Here is a 16,207-nt window from a genome sequence, read left to right as displayed (position 1 = left end):
CCAAGAACCAATGAGTTGCGGGTTTGATTCTGGCCAAGAGCACGTGATACCTCGGTTCTCGAACATAATTCGTTCCAGGAGGACGGTCGAGAACCAAATTGTTCGAGAACCGAAGCAATGAAACCCAATAGGAAATAATGGAAACTGGATTAATTCGTTCCAAGCCCCAGAAAATGCCTATTTACTGGCCTAATTTGTATATAATATGTAGAAAAACAGCTTTATTCTTAAGGAAAGTAGAGATGGTTGATTTTGGCACGCCATACTCAGCAGACAGATCCGAAACACGTGTGCCCTGTTCATATTTGGCAATGATTTCTTTCTTCAGCTCAATAGTTGTTCTCACAGCTTTCTGCTTACCTTTGTCTGCATTACCACTTCTGGCTTTCTTTGGACCCATGTCTAAGGGTTAAATTCAGTGTAAAGCGGGACTCTCTCCACAAAGCGTGACTCTCTCCACAAAGCGTGACTCTCTCCACAAAGCGTGACTCTCTCTCTGCACTCACACTGATGACGCAAGCAAGGCGCGCTGGGCCGAATGAACGCCATTCGGCTCAACTCGGCTCATCTCGGAAGTTCGAGTTCCAAATATTTGTTCGGATTCCAAGACAAAAGTTTCTCGAATCTCCTGGTCGAATACCGATTTGGTCGAAAGTCAAGGCGTTCGAGAACCGAGGTATCACTGTACCTCAGTTGTGGTTTGTCTCCAGCCCTGGTTGGGGTCATGCAGGAGGCAACCACCCGATGCGTTCTCACGTCGATGTTTCTCTCTCCCTTTCTCTCCCTCCTACTCTATCTGAAGATAAATAGAAAAATATCCTCAGGTGAGGAGTAAATATATATATATATATATATATGTATATGTATATATATATATTTCAAGTATACACTTCTATAATGCATCATCTGTATATTATATTATGTGTTCACCACCCTAAGTCAATACATAGACTTTTTGAGAGCTTAACAAAAAGTATATGTTGAATAAATCAATGCTATTAATTAATCAACTTCTCTCAGTAAGGAGGCTTTAAGGATTGATTTAGAAAGAGCATGAGCTTTGGAGTTAGGTACAAACTGTGTGGCCTTGATCAAGTTACCCAATTCATTTCACTTTAGTAAAATGGAGATAAAACCCTACAAGGCTAACTGTGAGCAGTAAGTCAAAGCTCTGTGTCTAGTACCCATTACAGTCATGGGACGTCCTGGTTTCGTTCCCTTTGTTCTCTTCATACAAAATGAAGGTATTATTGCAACTAGAAAACATCATGAGTGCCACTTTATGTAGATGGATGTTGGATGTGTATGGTTTCTGAACACATTCTCTTACATATTGATGATATAGGACTACACAACTATAAATGTTTTATTTTTTTGTTTTTTTTTTAAATAATTTTAAATTTTTTTTTGTTACGGATATTTCTCCTTTTTTACCCCATTGACACCCTCCTCCCCATCCCCCCCCCCACCCCGGTCCCCGGCTCTGTTGTCCATGTCCATTGGTCATGCATACATGCATATAAGTTCTGTGGTTTATCTCTTCCCACCTCCCCAACCCCTCTTCTGAGGGATGTCAGTCTGTGCCCTACTTCCATGTTTCTGGGTCTACCGTATTCCTCAGACTGTTATGTTCATTATATTCGGTATATAAGTGAGATCATGTGGTATTTGTCTTTTTCTGCTTGGCTTATTTCACTTAGGATAATACTTTCCAGGTCCCTCCATGTCGTCTCAAAGGATAAGAGATCTTTCTTTCTTACAGCTGCATAGTACTCCATTGTATATATGTACCACTGCTTTTTTATCCATTCATCTACTGATGGACACTTGGGCTGTTTCCAGATCTTAGCTATTGTAAATAGTGCTGCTACAAACATGAGGGTACATATATTCTTTCTGATTGGTGTTTCAGGCTTCTTAGGGTATATTCCTAGAAGTGGGATCACTGGGTCAAATGGAAGTTCAATTTTTAATTTTTTGAGGTAGCACCATATTGTTTTCCATAGCGGCTGCACCAGTCTACATTCCCACCAGCAGTGTACTAGAGTCCTCTTTTCTCCACACCCTCGCCAACACTTGTTGTTTGATGATTTGTTGATGGTGGCCATTCTGACAGGTGTGAGGTGATATCTCATTGTTGTTTTAATTTGCATCTCTCTAATGATTAGTGATGTTGAGCATTTCTTCATATGTCTCTTGGCCATTTGTATGTCCTGTTTGGAGAGGTGTCTATTCAGCTCCTCTGCCCATTTTTAAATTGGGTTCTTTGTCTTCCTTTGGTTAAGTTGTATGAGCACTCTATATATATTGGAAATTAACCCCTTATCTGATATATGATTGGCAATGATGTTCTCCCATACAGTGGGTTCCTTTCCATTTTGATGATTGTTTTTTTGTTGTGCAGAAGCTTTATAGTTTGATGTAGTCCCATGTGTTCATTTTTTCCTTTGTTTCTGTCGCCTTAGGTGATGTATCAGTGAAAATTTTGCTGCGTATGATGTCTGAAATTATGATGCCTACATTTTCTTCTAGAATTTTTATGGATTCACGGGTCACATTTAAGTCTTTTATCCATTTTGAGTTTATTTTTGTGTATGGTGTAAGTTGATGGTCTAGTTTCATTTTTTTGCATGTAGATGTCCAATTTTCCCAACACCATTTATTAAAGAGGCTCTTTACTCCACCGTATGCTCTTGCCACCTTTGTCAAATATTAATTGAGCATATTGCCTTGGTTCCATTTCTGGGTTCTTTGTTCTTTTCCACTGGTCTATATGCCTGTTCTTGTGCCACTACCAGGCTGTTTAGATTACAGTCGCTTTGTGGTATAACTTGATATCTGGTATTGTGATCCCACCTACATTGTCCTTCTTTTTCAAAATTGCTGTGGCTATTCGAGGTCTTTTTTGGTTCCATATGAACTTTTGAAGTATTTGTTCTAGTTCTGTGAAATATGTCATTGGTATTTTGATGGGGATTGCATTGAATCTACAGATTGCTTTGGGTTGTATGGACATTTTAATGATGTTAATTCTTCCAATCCATAAACAAGATATGTGCTTCCACTTTTTTATATCTTCCTCTATTTCTTTTTTCAATGTCCAGTAGTTTTCTGCAAATAGGTCCTTTAGTTCTTTGGTTAAGTTTATTCCTAGGTATCTTAATTTTTTTGGCGCGATGGTAAATGGGATTGTTTTTTCAGTTTCTCTTTCTGTGAGTTCATCATTGGTGTATACGAATGCCATAGATTTCTTGACATTAATTTTGTATCCTGCTTCATTTATTAAGTCTAGTAGATTTTTGATGGAGTCTTTAGGGTTTTCTATGTATAGTATCATGTCATCTGCAAATAATGACAGTTTTACTTCCTCCTTTCCAATTTGGATCCCTTTTTTTTTTCTCATGTCTGATTGCTGTGGCTAAGACTTCCAGTACTATGTTAAATAAGAGTGGTGAAAGTGGACATCCCTATCTTGTTCTTGTTCTTAATGGAAATGTTTTTACTTTCTGCCCATTGAGTATGATGTTGGCTGTAGGTTTTTCATATATGGCCTTTATTATGTTGAGATATGATCCCTCTATTCCCACATTGCTGAGTGTTTTTATCAGAAATGGATGCTGGATTTTGTCGAATGCTTTTTCAGTGTCTATTGATATTATCATGTGGTTTTTATTCTTCATTTTGTTTATGTGGTGTATCACATTTATTGATTTGCAAATATTGTACCAGCCTTGCATCCCTGGAAAGAATTCCACTTGATCATGGTGAATAATTTTTTTGATGTATTTCTGGATCCGGTTTACTAGTATTTTGTTTAGGATTTTGGTGTCTATGTTCATCAGGGATATTGGCCTGTAGTTTTCTTTCTTTGTAGGGTCTTTTTCTAGTTTTGGAATTAGAATTATGCTGGCCTTATAGAACGAGTTTGGAAGTCTTCCTTCTTCTTGAATTTTTTGAAATAGTTTGAGGAGAATGGGTGTTAGTTCTTTTTTGAATGTTCGGTAAAACTCCCCTGTGAAGCCATCTGGGCCTGGGCTTTTGTTTGCTGGGAGGGTCTTGATTACCTCTTCAATTTCCTTAGTTGTTATTGGTCTGTTCAAGTTTTCTATCTCTTCCCAGTCCAGTTTTGGGACACTGTGTGTTTCTAGAAATTTGTCCATTTCGCTTAGATTGTCAAATTTGTTGCCATATAGTTGTTCATAGTAGTTGTTAACGATCTTTTGTATTTCTGTGGTGTCGGTTGTTACTTCTCTTTCATTTATGATTTTGTGTATTTGGGTTGTCTCTCTTTGTTTCTTGAAGAGTCTAGCTAAGGGTCCATCAATCTTGTTTATCTTTTCGAAAAACCAGCTCTTTGTTTCATTGATCCTTTGAATTGTTTTTTTGGTCTCTATGTCACTTATTTTCGCTCTGATCCTTACTATTTCCTTCCTTCTACTTGCTCTGGGGATTTCTTTTTGTTTGCTTTCTAATTCTTTAAGTTGTGAGGTTAGACAGTCAATTAGAAATTTTTCTTGTTTCTTGAGGTAGGCCTGTAGTGCTATGAACTTCCCTCTCAGAACTGCTTTTGCTGCATCCCATAGATTTTGTGTTGTTGTGTGTTCATTTTCATTGGTTTCCAGGAAGTTTTTAATTTCCTCCTTGATTTCCTTGGTAACCCATTCATTGTTTAATAACATACTATTTAGCCGCCATGTGCTCAAATGTCTTTGCATATTCTTGTTGCAATTGATTTCTAGTTTCATGCCATTGTGATCTGACAAGATGCTTGATATGATTTCAATCTTCTTGAACTTGTAGAGATTTAGTTTGTGTCCTATCATGTGGTCTTTGAGAATGTTCCATGTACACTTGAGAAGAATGTGAATTCTGTAGTTTTGGGGTGTAATTCTCTGTAGATATCTATTAAATCCATTTGGTCTAGTGCTTCATTTAGAGTCTCTGTTTCCTTGCTAATTTTTTGTCTAGAGGATCTATCCAGTGCTGTCAGCAGAAGTCCCCTGCTATGATTGTATTGCTGTCGATTTCTCCTTGGAAGTCCTCCAGAAGATTTTTAATATATTTAGGTGCTCCTATATTGGGTGCATATATGTTTATCAAGGTTATATCTTCCTGTTGGATAGATCCTTTCAATATTATATAGTGGCCTTCTTTGTCTCTAGTTATGGCCTTCATTTTGAAATCTATTTTATCAGATATGAGTATTGCTACCCCAGTTTTTTTTGCTTTTCATTTGCTTGGAAAATTTTTTTCCATCCCTTCAGTTTCAACCTATGTGAGTCTTTTGTTGTGAGGTGGGTCTCTTGTAAACAACATATAGATGAGTCATGCTTTCTTATCCAATCAGCTACTCTGTCTTTTTATCAGAGCATTCAGCCCATTTACATTTAAGGTGATTATTGATATGTACTTGTTTATTGCCATTTTTGTTTAGTGTGGTTCTATTTTTCTTCCTATTTCTTCTACTAATTACAGTAGTCCTTTTAACATTTCTTGCAGTGCTGGTTTAGTGCTAATGTATTCCCTTAGCCTTTTTTTGTCTGGGAAGCTCTTTATTTGACCTTCTATTTTGAATGATAGCCTTGCTGGGTAGAGTAGTCTTGGATTCAGATCCTTGTTTTTCATGACCTTGATTTCTTCATGCCATTCCCTTCTGGCCTGTAGTGTTTCCTGTGAGAAGTCAGCTGAGAGCCTTATGGGGTTTCTTTTGTAGGTAACCTGTTGCTTATCTCTTGCTGCTTTTAGGATTCTCTCTTTGTCTTTAATTTGTGGCATTTTAATTACTATGTGTCTTGGTGTGGGCCTGTTTGGGTTCTTCTTACTTGGGGCTCTCTGTGCTTCTTGAACTTGAATGCCTTCTTCCTTCACCAAATTAGAGAAGTTTTCTCTCACTATTTCTTTGAATATATTCTTTAACCCTTGCTCATTTTCTTCTTCTTCGGGGTCTCGTATGATGTGAATATTATTACGTTTCCAGTTGTCCCACAGTTCTCTTAAGCTGTCTTCCTGTTTTTTAATTGTTTTTTCCTTTCGGTTTTCTGATTGGTTGATTTTTTCTACCCTGTCTTCTAATTCACTGATCCTGTCCTCAGTTTCCTCTATTCTGCTTTTTAGACCTTCAAATGTGTTTATTTTTGGTATGTCATTTTTTATCTCTTCTTGGTGGTTTTTCATTTCCAATTGGTTTATTTTCAGCATCTCCATGTCCTTACCCATGCTGTTGAGCTTCCTCAAGATCATGGCTCTGAATTCTAGCTCTGTTAACTTGCCTAACTGCTCCACATTGATCTCATCTTCAGTGGAGTTCTCTTGTTCTTTTATTTGGCTTCTGTTTCTGTATTTCACCATTTTGGCTGTCACAGTGGGCTTTGGAGCCTGTCAAGTTTTCCCTGTGGGTGTTGGTGTTCTGCTGTTTGTGGTTCTCTCTCCTGGGTTTAGATGAGTGAGGGAGGCCCCACGTTAAACACCACTGACAAGTCTTACTCTCCTGGTTAAAGTTGCTAGCCCAGGAAAGGCACTATTATCCTCTAGCTTTTTTCCTGGAGGCTAGCAGTCGAGGTTACTTGAAGAGTTTTGGGTTGTACGTCTGTGTTTCCCTCGGGTGCTCAGCATAAGGGGATTTCCGGAGGGTGGGGCAGATGCTTGTTGTTAATGAGCCTCAATTAGCATTTCAATGGCCACAGGGTGGGGTTGAATCTCCGAGGGAGGGGCTGCTGCCTCTCCTCAGAGCCCTGGGAAGGAGCAATGTGGCCACCGTCCTGCGTGACAGCAACTCAGCAAAAGCTCTGAGCGCCTTACAAATCCCGAGTGTCCCCACACAGCTCCAGTCTAGTCCGCCCTCCCTCTGCCGGAGCCCAAGGTGAGTGGCTGTGGCTGTTTCAGCCTCTGTCCCGGCTGCGCTGTGGGGCCGCCTGGGAGTGTAACCCGAGGGCGCTGCTCCCAGCTAAGGCCGCTGCCGAGCTGCCGACCGTGGGCTCCCAGCCCGTGTCTTGTGCCTTCGCAATCCTACCAGGATCAAGTCAGTGTCCCTAGTTATATGGTCCTCGCAAGCTGCTTTTCTGTTGCATTTTCCCGTTGATTTGTCTGTGTTATAGTTGTAATTCCAGTTTGGTCCTGGGAGACGGTCTGTGTATCTTCCGTTCACTCCGCCGCCATTTTGGATCTCAATGTTTTTAATCATAATACTTCCCAAGTCTCCCATCCGGACCAGATCAGGAATCATAATCAGCTTAAAACTAAGTCATGAAAGAGTTTTCAGAGTTTTCACAGATTTAGCTGAATGGCCAGATCTTAACAGGAAAGCTCCTATGGTATTGCTGCATGAAGTATAAATTTAATGTTGAAATGGAAATCATTGTTATTGTTCTGGTATTTTGGAGTTTATTCTGTAAGTGATCTTATGTTATTCTTAGTTATTATCTTGAAAATTACAATGAGCAAAACATTCTTTAAATTCCTAAGGTTCCATGGTATTCCTTTTAAAAAGTTCTTCTGTAATGGTGCATTCTACACTTAGTAGATAATCGGTATATGTTTACTGGGTTGGAGATTTCCCATGGGTGGCATAAGATGAGTGAATGCAAGCATGTGTAAATCCTCATTCTGTGCTTATTATGTGGAGCAGAATCTAGCTTACTAATTTTCTTTTTTTAGTTATTTGTGGAAGCAGCCCTCTTTGTATTTTGTTGTTGTTGTTGTTAATCTTCACCAGAGGATATTTTTCCACTGATTTTTTAGAGTGGAAGAGAGGGAGAGAGAGAGAGTGAGAGAGAGAGACATCAATGTGAGAGAAACACATCGATTGGTTGCCTCCCACAACCAACTGGTTGACCCTAACCAGGGCTGGGGATCGAATCTGCAACCCAGGTATATGCTGTTGTTTGGAACCCATAGACCAATGCTGGAACCGCTGAGCCAAATCCACCAGGGCTAATTTTTTTAAATTAAATTAATTGAGTTAACATTGGCTAATAATATTATATAAATTTCAGGTGTACAACATTATGATAGGATGTCTATATACTCTATTGCATGCTCACCTCCCAAGGTCTAGTTTCCTTTCATTACTGTATATTTGCCCCCATTTACCCAATGTGCCTTGCTCCCATCCCCTACCCCTCTGGTAGCCACCATTCTGTTGTCTGTGTCTATGTGTTTGTTCGGTTTTGTTGTTGTTCTTGTTAGTTAGTTAGTTTTTTTTTAATCTTCACCCGAGGATATTTTTCCACTGACTTTCAGATAGAGTGGGAGAAAGGGAGCGAGAGAGAGTGACATTGATGTGAGAGAGATACAACCCCCTCCAGGGCCAGGGATTGAACTGCAACTGATGTATGTGACCTTGACCAGAATTGAACCCAAGACTCTTTGGTTCTTGAGCCAGTGCTCTAACATCTGAGCCAAACTAGCCAGGGCTGTTAGTTTGTTTTGTTACTTTTTTGTTTTATATTCCAAATATGAGTGAAATTATATGGTTTTTGTCCTTTTCCATTTGACTTATTTCATTTAGCATAATACCCTCAAGAGTCATCCATGTTGTCACAAATGACAATATTTTATCTTTTTTATGGCTGAGTGGTATTCCTTTGTATACATATAACACATCTTCTTTGTTCATTCATTCATCAGTGGACACTTAGCTTATTTCTACATCTTGATTATTGTAAATAATGCTGCAAAGAACTTATACAGCTCAATAACAACAATTAGATCAAAAAATGAGCAGAACCATGGCTGGTTTACCTCAGCGGTTAGAAGGTTGGCAGCCCTCGGACCAAAGGGTCTCAGGTTCGATTCCCTGTCAAGGGCACATACTTTGGTTACAGGTTCGGTCCCTGATCCCTGGGCGTGTGTGGGAGGCAGTCATTCAATTTGTCTCTCTCACATCGTTGTTTCTTTCTGTCTCTTCCTCTCTCTCTTAAAAATCAATGAAAAAAATCTTTAAAACAAGAAAATACAACAAAAGGAACCAGGAAGTCCGGCCAGTGTGGCTCAGTGGTTGAGTGTCGACCCTTGTATCAAGAGATTGCTGGTTCCATTCCCAGTCAGGACACATGCTCAGACTGTGGGCCTGATCCCCAGTGGGGGGCGTGCAGGAGGTGACCAATCGATGTTCTGTCTCATCGATGTTTTTATCTCTCTCTCCCTCTCTCTCTAAAATAAATAAAGGAAACAAAAAAAAAATTAAAAAAAAAAAAGGAACCAGGAAAAAAATCAAAGTTTGCAACTCAGAATATCTGCCCTGAAACTTTCTGTTTGAGTTTTATTCTCGAAATGACTGTTTTCTCTGTTACGTCTTTTTTTTTTATTCTCACCCGAGGACATTTTTCCATTTTTTGTTCAGATAGAGTGGGAGGGAGGGAGAAGAAGAGAGAGAGAGAGAGAGAGAAACATCAACGTGAAAGAGACACATCGAGTGGCTGTCACCCGCACAACCAACCACGGCCGGGGACAAACTGCAACCGAGGTACGTGCCCTTAGTGGGAACCGAACCCGGGTCTCTCTGGACCGTAGGCTGACGCACTAACTGCTGAGCCAAACCAGCTCTCTGTTATGTCTTAATACAGAAAACATTATCTGGTGGGAGAAGCGGGAGGAGGTAGAGACCTGTCTAGTTTACTCATTCAACGGATATTGGATTCCTTACCAGGTGCCTGTCATTTGCTAAAATTTTTTTGTCTTTTCCTCCTTTATCCTGTGAGTTGTAGCTCAAATATTGCCTCCTTTCTGAAATGTCCATTACTCTGTAAGTTATTTGTTCTTTCTTCAGTAGTTTTATAGCACTTTGCCTATCATACATATGTCGTGTTTCTGTGTCTGACTCTCCCGTCAGACTCCTTCCTCCTTATAGCCCTTTCATCTTACTCCTTAGAACTATCCATTCTGGATGACGCAGTAGGAGCTACTCAGCAAATATATGTTGGATGGATGATGGTTAGATGGACAAACAGTTTTGACAACTTGTTCCAAGGTGTGAAAGTGGGAATTCTGCTCCTGACTGTAATGGAGTGGGAGACTAATGCTGCCACTAAGGACAACTAGAAACCCTAGTTAAAATCCCATAGGAATTGTATTTGCAGCTCAAAGAGCTGCTGAGGCAGTTTGTTGAGGTGAGCCCAGTAGTGTGTGTTGCCTTCCCTTTAAGAGAATTGCCAAAATTTAAAGCAGCTAAAAGTAGAGCAGAGTTTTTGGCAGTCTCGTGGTGTCTAAAGAGACAAAAATTGGAGTTTTATCTTGCCAAAGAGGAGAGGCTCTAGTTAAGACCAGGACTTTCAATTGAGATTCATGGATATTGGGTCTCACAAAGGCTAAACCACCTCCTCAGGTCAACTCAGTCCCTCATTGCATTAAGGTAATCTTCAATACTCTGGCTGCCTACAATTCTCCTTTGTAGAAAAGAATGACATCATCAGGAGTCTCTTCTTCTTCTTTTCTTTTTTTTTTTTTGGTACATGCCCCTAGTGGGAATCGAACCCTGGACTCTGGTCTGCAGGCCAACGCTCCAACTGCTGAGCCAAACTGGCCGAAGCTCTTCATTTTTTTTTTTTTTTTTTTTTTTTACAGTTTCTGGTATTTGATTTAAAACAAATAAAATAGGTGGGATCGGAAGGAGGGTGTGTAGGGGGGAGAAAGGAGAAACATCTATAACAAAAAATAATAATTAATAAAAAAATAAAGAGCAATGTAGTTTTTTAAATTGAAAAAATAAACTACCAGACATAACAAGACACAGGCCAAAAGGGGGAAAAAACAAAAATGAAAAGAGACCAATAAATGACTCAGAATTAGAGTTATCCGATAAGGACTTTAAAATAACTGTAATAAGTTCAAGGATGTAGATAATAGATTGAGAATTCCACCAGAGACCCAGAATCTATAAAAATATGCACAGATTGAAATTCTGTATCTGGAAAGTCACTGACATTATGAACTCAGTGGATGGGTTTCACAGCCCTTTTGTTAAAACTGAAAAGTAGATTAATAAACCAGAAAGAACAAGATTATAGCATGCGAGCCAAAAGTATATAAAAGAGCAAAGAGAACAAACACATGGGACATGATGAAAAGTGTAACATGTATGTAATGTGAGTCCCAGGAAGGGAGGAGGGAGAAAATGGAGTAGAAGTATTATTTGAAGTGATATTAGCAAAGAACTTTCCAAAAGTGACCAATGAAAATAAGCTACACATTCAAGAAGTACATTGATTAGCAGGATTAAAAAACAAAACTAGTCATATCACCGTCAAACTGCTGAACACCAAAGACAAAGAAAATCTTGAAAGCAGCCAGAAAGAGCCACAATTAGACTGACAGGATTTCTCAATAGGAATGATCAAAGCCAAAGCAATAAAATTACATCTTAAATGACAAGTAAGTTGTCATTCTAAAATTCTGTATTTTCAAAAATATCCTTCAAACATGAAGGTAGTGTGAGGACATTCACAGAAAACCAAGAAGTGAAGGCGTTTGTAATAGACTTACGCTTACAGAAACACCAAAGGAGTTTCTTCAGGCAAACGGAAAATTATCCCAGTTAGTAACACAGAAATGTAAGAAGGAATGTAGAGCAACAGAGTAGATAAATATGTTTAAATCTCAAGAAATACTGATCATGCAAACTAGTCATAAAAAAAATAACACAAAGGAAGGGAGGTCCATGAAATTAAAATATTATAAGATCCTAGCATTGTCTCGGAAGCAGTAAAAGTACTAATTTATTTTAGATACTAATAAATTTTAGGTAAGGTGGCAGGTTGTAATTTTCAGGGTACCCACTACAGAAATAACCTGAAAGAATATATGATTAATAAGCTAAAAGAAAAAGTGGAATTAAAAAATGTTTAGTAGTCCAAAAGAAGACAAAAGGGGGAAAAAGGAACATAAAACAAGTAGGACAGATAGAAAACAAATAAGATGGTAGATATAAACTCACATACATCAGTAACTCCACTGATAATTGAAATATTCAAATTAAAAGACAAAGATTATCAAATTGTATTTTTTTTTTTTTAATCCTCACCCGAGGACATTTTTCGATATTTTGTTCAGATAGAGTGGGAGGGAGAGAGAGAGAGAGAGAGAGAAACATCGACGTGAAAGGGACACATCGAGTGGCTGCCACCCGCACGACCAACCAGGGCCAGGGGCAAACTGCAACCAAGGTACGCGCCCTTAGCGGGAACCGAACCCGGGTCTCTCCGGACCGCAGGCCGATGCTCTAACCGCTGAGCCAAACCGGCCAGGGCTCAAATTGTATTTTTTAAAAAACTATTTGCTGCTCATAAGAATTATAACCACTTAGGAAAAGTTTTTGGCAGTGTCTGCCAAAGTGCACATGGATGCACTCTGACCTAGCCATCTACTTTTAGAAATATAGCCACAAACAGCATTTTCATATGTTCACCAAAAGACGTGCATGGGATGTTTATAGCAGGATTACTTGTAATGGCCACCAAATATTCAACAGAAGAAAGAATAAATTCATACAGTACTATATAGCAATGGGAAAGAATCACCTGTGACTACACACTGCAACATGAATGAATCTCGTAAAAGTCATGTTTATCAAAGAAGCCAGACACAAAAGAGTACATACTGCACGATGTCATCACCATAAAGTTCAAAAACAGGCAAAACTAATTTATGGTGTTAGAACTTCGGATAGCGATTACCTTTGGAGGGGAGTGGTGACCAAAAGGGGTTGATGTTCTCTTTCTCTCTTTCTTTCTCTCTCTCTATCTCTCTCACTTTCTTTCTCTCTCTTTCTTTCTCTTTCTCTTTCTTTCTTTCTTTCTTTCTTTCTTTCTTTCTTTCTTTCTTTCTTTCTTTCTTTCTTTCTTTCTTTCTTTCTTTCTTAATTGATATTTAGAAAGAGAAGAAGGATGAGGGGGAGAGAGGGAGAAACATCAGTGTGAGAGCAGTACATTGACTGGATGCCTCCTGCACGCCCCCTACCAGGGATTGAGCCTGAAACCCGGAAATGTGCCCTGACCGGGAATCAACCCCACAACCTTTCGGTGATAACTATATGGGCATGTCCACTTAATGAAAATTCACCAAGCTATATATTTATGACTTACACACTGTATGGTGTATTTCAATAAAAAGTTCAATCCAGTTATATTATAGGCTATAAGAAACTTACAGCCTTCTAGAAGGAAAAGATGAACACACTGGAAAAAGAGTGTATGAAGCTTCTGAAGAGATGATAAATTAAGCTATTTAAGGATGAAAAGGAGAGGATTCATTCATTCAGCAAGTATTTTAAATTCTTATTATACTCCAAGAGCTTTTTGAGATGTTGGAGATCTAAAGATTAGTAAGTCCCTATTGTCAGAAAGGTCATTGCCTAGTGGGAAAGGGTACCGTTCTTGGACATAACAATGAAAGCTATGTTTTGAGCATCTTCCTTGAATTAGGCATTATGCTGTGCAGTTTTGTAGCTTCCTACCTAAGTAAGTTGACAACAACAATCCAATGAGGGTTTGTTTGTTTTTTCTGGATGAAACACAGGAAATAAGTTGTCCAGGGTCTTACCACCAAGATAAAAACCTTAGTCTGTCTGACTTCAAAGCCATGTTTCTTCTGGTACTTTACCCAGCCGTGGATGGTGGTTTAGAAGAGAAAGAACTGTGTGATGAAATAGCAAGTGGAAGTCAACATAAATTCGAGTGGGGATGTCTTGGAGGAGGTGGTGTACATGGATGGCCTGGACCTCAAAGGATGGGCAGACAGAGAATAATGTTTGATGGTTTGGAAGTGGACTTGGGGAAATGAACGTTTTTTGTTCTGAGTAAAGGCCAAACTTTCAAAGAAGGCAGCAGAGATGTGTAATGAAAGTGAGATGGCTGAGGACCGTTTCTCGGAAGGGGATCTAAGGGTCTAGCAGCTCCTTATACAGACTTTCACCCAAGTGCCTTGTTTTCAGGCCGTCCCTGAACCCTCCTCCTATAAAGGTGTCTGGTCTCTCCAATTCCTGAACCGTTCTGGACTGCCTTGCTTTTTAAATGTTAGGATCATAGTGCACATACAATTTTATTTTGTTTTTGTTTTTTTACTTACTATTTTATTAAGAGCATTTTCCTAAAAGAAAGTGTTTGTTGCTAAAACTAGTCAACTACCTTTAAGCCACCATAATGGGAAAGGTCTAGATTCCCATGAGTTCAAGCCAAGGTGGTCACATGTGTAATGCAAGTATTTATAAAACGGCAGGAAAGAAAAAACTTGTGCATAGAATAAGTTGTACCTTGGAACACCCACCCTCATGCTAATGAGTCTTGCATGGTTTAACTACTAAATGAAGCAAGCAGCACAAGGCCAGGGAAAAACTCAGGTCTCATACATCAGGATAATTTTTTGTTTTTGTTAATCCTCACCTGAGGGTATTTTTTCCGTTGGTTTTTAGAGAGAGTGGAAGGGAGGGAGGAGGTGGGGAAGAAATAGAAATATCGATGTGAGAGAGACATTGAGTGCTTGCCTCCTGCACACACCCCAACTGGTTGGGGATCCAGCCTGCAACCTGGTACATGCCCTGACCCTTTGGTGCAGAAGACAATGCTCTAACCAGTGAGCAACACCAGCTAGGGCTGCATCAGGATAATTTTAAGTAGCCCATTGTACTAAGTAGGTTATTGATCCAGCTCCTATAACAGTGACCTGAATTAACAGTGGATTGAACCAGCTAGAACTTGATTTTCTTTCTCATTATAACCTGAGTGTGATATGATGGCTCTACCTAGGATCCTTTCATCTTGTGGGTCTGTTATTCCCAGGCTGCTTCCATTGTTTACAGGATTAAAAGTGGCCAACTATATTCTAGCCAGTGGGAAAAGGGAAATATGGTCCAACAAACACATTTCTTCCTGTTAAAGGCACATTTTACACACTTCACTTCTGCTCACACCTCATTATCCAGAAGTTACTGGAAGACTGGGAAGTAATCTAGCTTGGTGGTCATGTACTCTGCTATTTAAGAAGCTGAGGTCTAGTGCTGGGGACAACTCACGGTGCCTGCCATGTTCCAGTATTAGTACTATAAAGCCGAGGTTGCTGAATTTAGACTTATGTTAGCTGATTGTTAAGTTATGATCTTTGTAATAGGGCATTCTTCTACTTGTTTGTGTTAAAATTATAATACATGCAGAACTTAAAAACAAAACTACGTAAAATCTTTGTGATTATCCCTATAGAGACCCAAGTGAATATGGAAGATTAATGCCTTATGCTCCTTTATTCACTGGAATTCAGTAAATTCCTCATATCTTTTATCCATTCTGGCCAGTGAAATCAAGCTCTTACAGGCCTACTTTTGCTTCTAATGCTAATAAGGAAATTACAGAGTCAAGGCTTACAAATGTACACCTTTATAATGAACAACAAGAAAGACCAACATAGAAACGAAGGAAATGCACCTCTACCTTATAGTCGTAGAGGAGAGATATGATTCTGTTTCTTAGAATCAGTTGTAAGAATCTGTTTTGATGAGGTGCTAAATTAAGAACATTCAGAAAAACATCAACTTTGTTTTTTTGGTGCAATATAAAAACTTGTCTGGATATTCATAACCTAGCAACTTGTTTTCTTCTTTGTTCATGGAAGTATAATTTTAACAAAAAGATCTTGTAAAACTAAGACTTCTGGAATTGTTACTGCACGTCACAAAGATAACCTTATAAAGAGCTTGCAATTCTGATTGTCTTCCTTGATAGTTTGTTGCCTTGGCAATAATGCTATAATTTACATCTGAGTTCCTAAGCAACCCAAAGACGTGGAACTTTGCTCTGTAAAATCAGAGGATAATCATTTGCTCAGCTCTCTTCCCACATATGCAGTGGAGAAAAATAAATTACTATCACACTCATCAATTTCTTATTTTAACAAAATTGAAAGTTTTGTTGCTAAATTAACAAGGGCAATTGCCTTTCTTTCTTTCTTTCTTTCTTTCTTTCTTTCTTTTCGTGAAAATCTAATATCTTTATCTTTAGGAATTCTTGAAATTCTTATTTTCATGTTATTTAATAGTGTTTCTCTTTTTCCACATAGACTGTCCTTCATCCACCTGGGTTCAGTTCCAAGACAGTTGTTATATTTTTCTTCAAGAAACCATCAAAGTAGAAAGCATAGAGGACGTCAGAAATCAGTGTACTGGCCATGGTAAGGAGTTTATTCTTTTCCTTTACTTTTTCCTTACTTCCTCCCTCCCTCCTTTCCT

General features: G+C 38.9%; 1 protein-coding gene across 2 annotated transcripts in view; it reads left to right on the top strand.

Annotated features, from left to right (window-relative positions):
- Positions 1 to 16,207, top strand: part of LOC118625191 (CD302 antigen) — a 146,539-nt gene that overhangs the window by 111,583 nt on the left and 18,749 nt on the right. For both annotated transcript variants that reach the window (XM_036253768.1, XM_036253767.1), the window contains one exon: positions 16,039 to 16,149. In XM_036253768.1, the coding sequence (XP_036109661.1) occupies positions 16,039 to 16,149 (111 nt within the window). The remainder of the gene's footprint in view (positions 1 to 16,038; positions 16,150 to 16,207) is intronic.

The sequence above is a fragment of the Molossus molossus genome, unplaced genomic scaffold, assembly GCF_014108415.1.
Source record: "Molossus molossus isolate mMolMol1 unplaced genomic scaffold, mMolMol1.p scaffold_m16_p_11, whole genome shotgun sequence".
NCBI classification, from domain to species: Eukaryota; Metazoa; Chordata; class Mammalia; order Chiroptera; family Molossidae; genus Molossus; species Molossus molossus.
The sequence above is the reverse complement of the archived record's forward strand: the minus strand, read 5'-3'. Positions and strand labels throughout refer to the sequence as shown.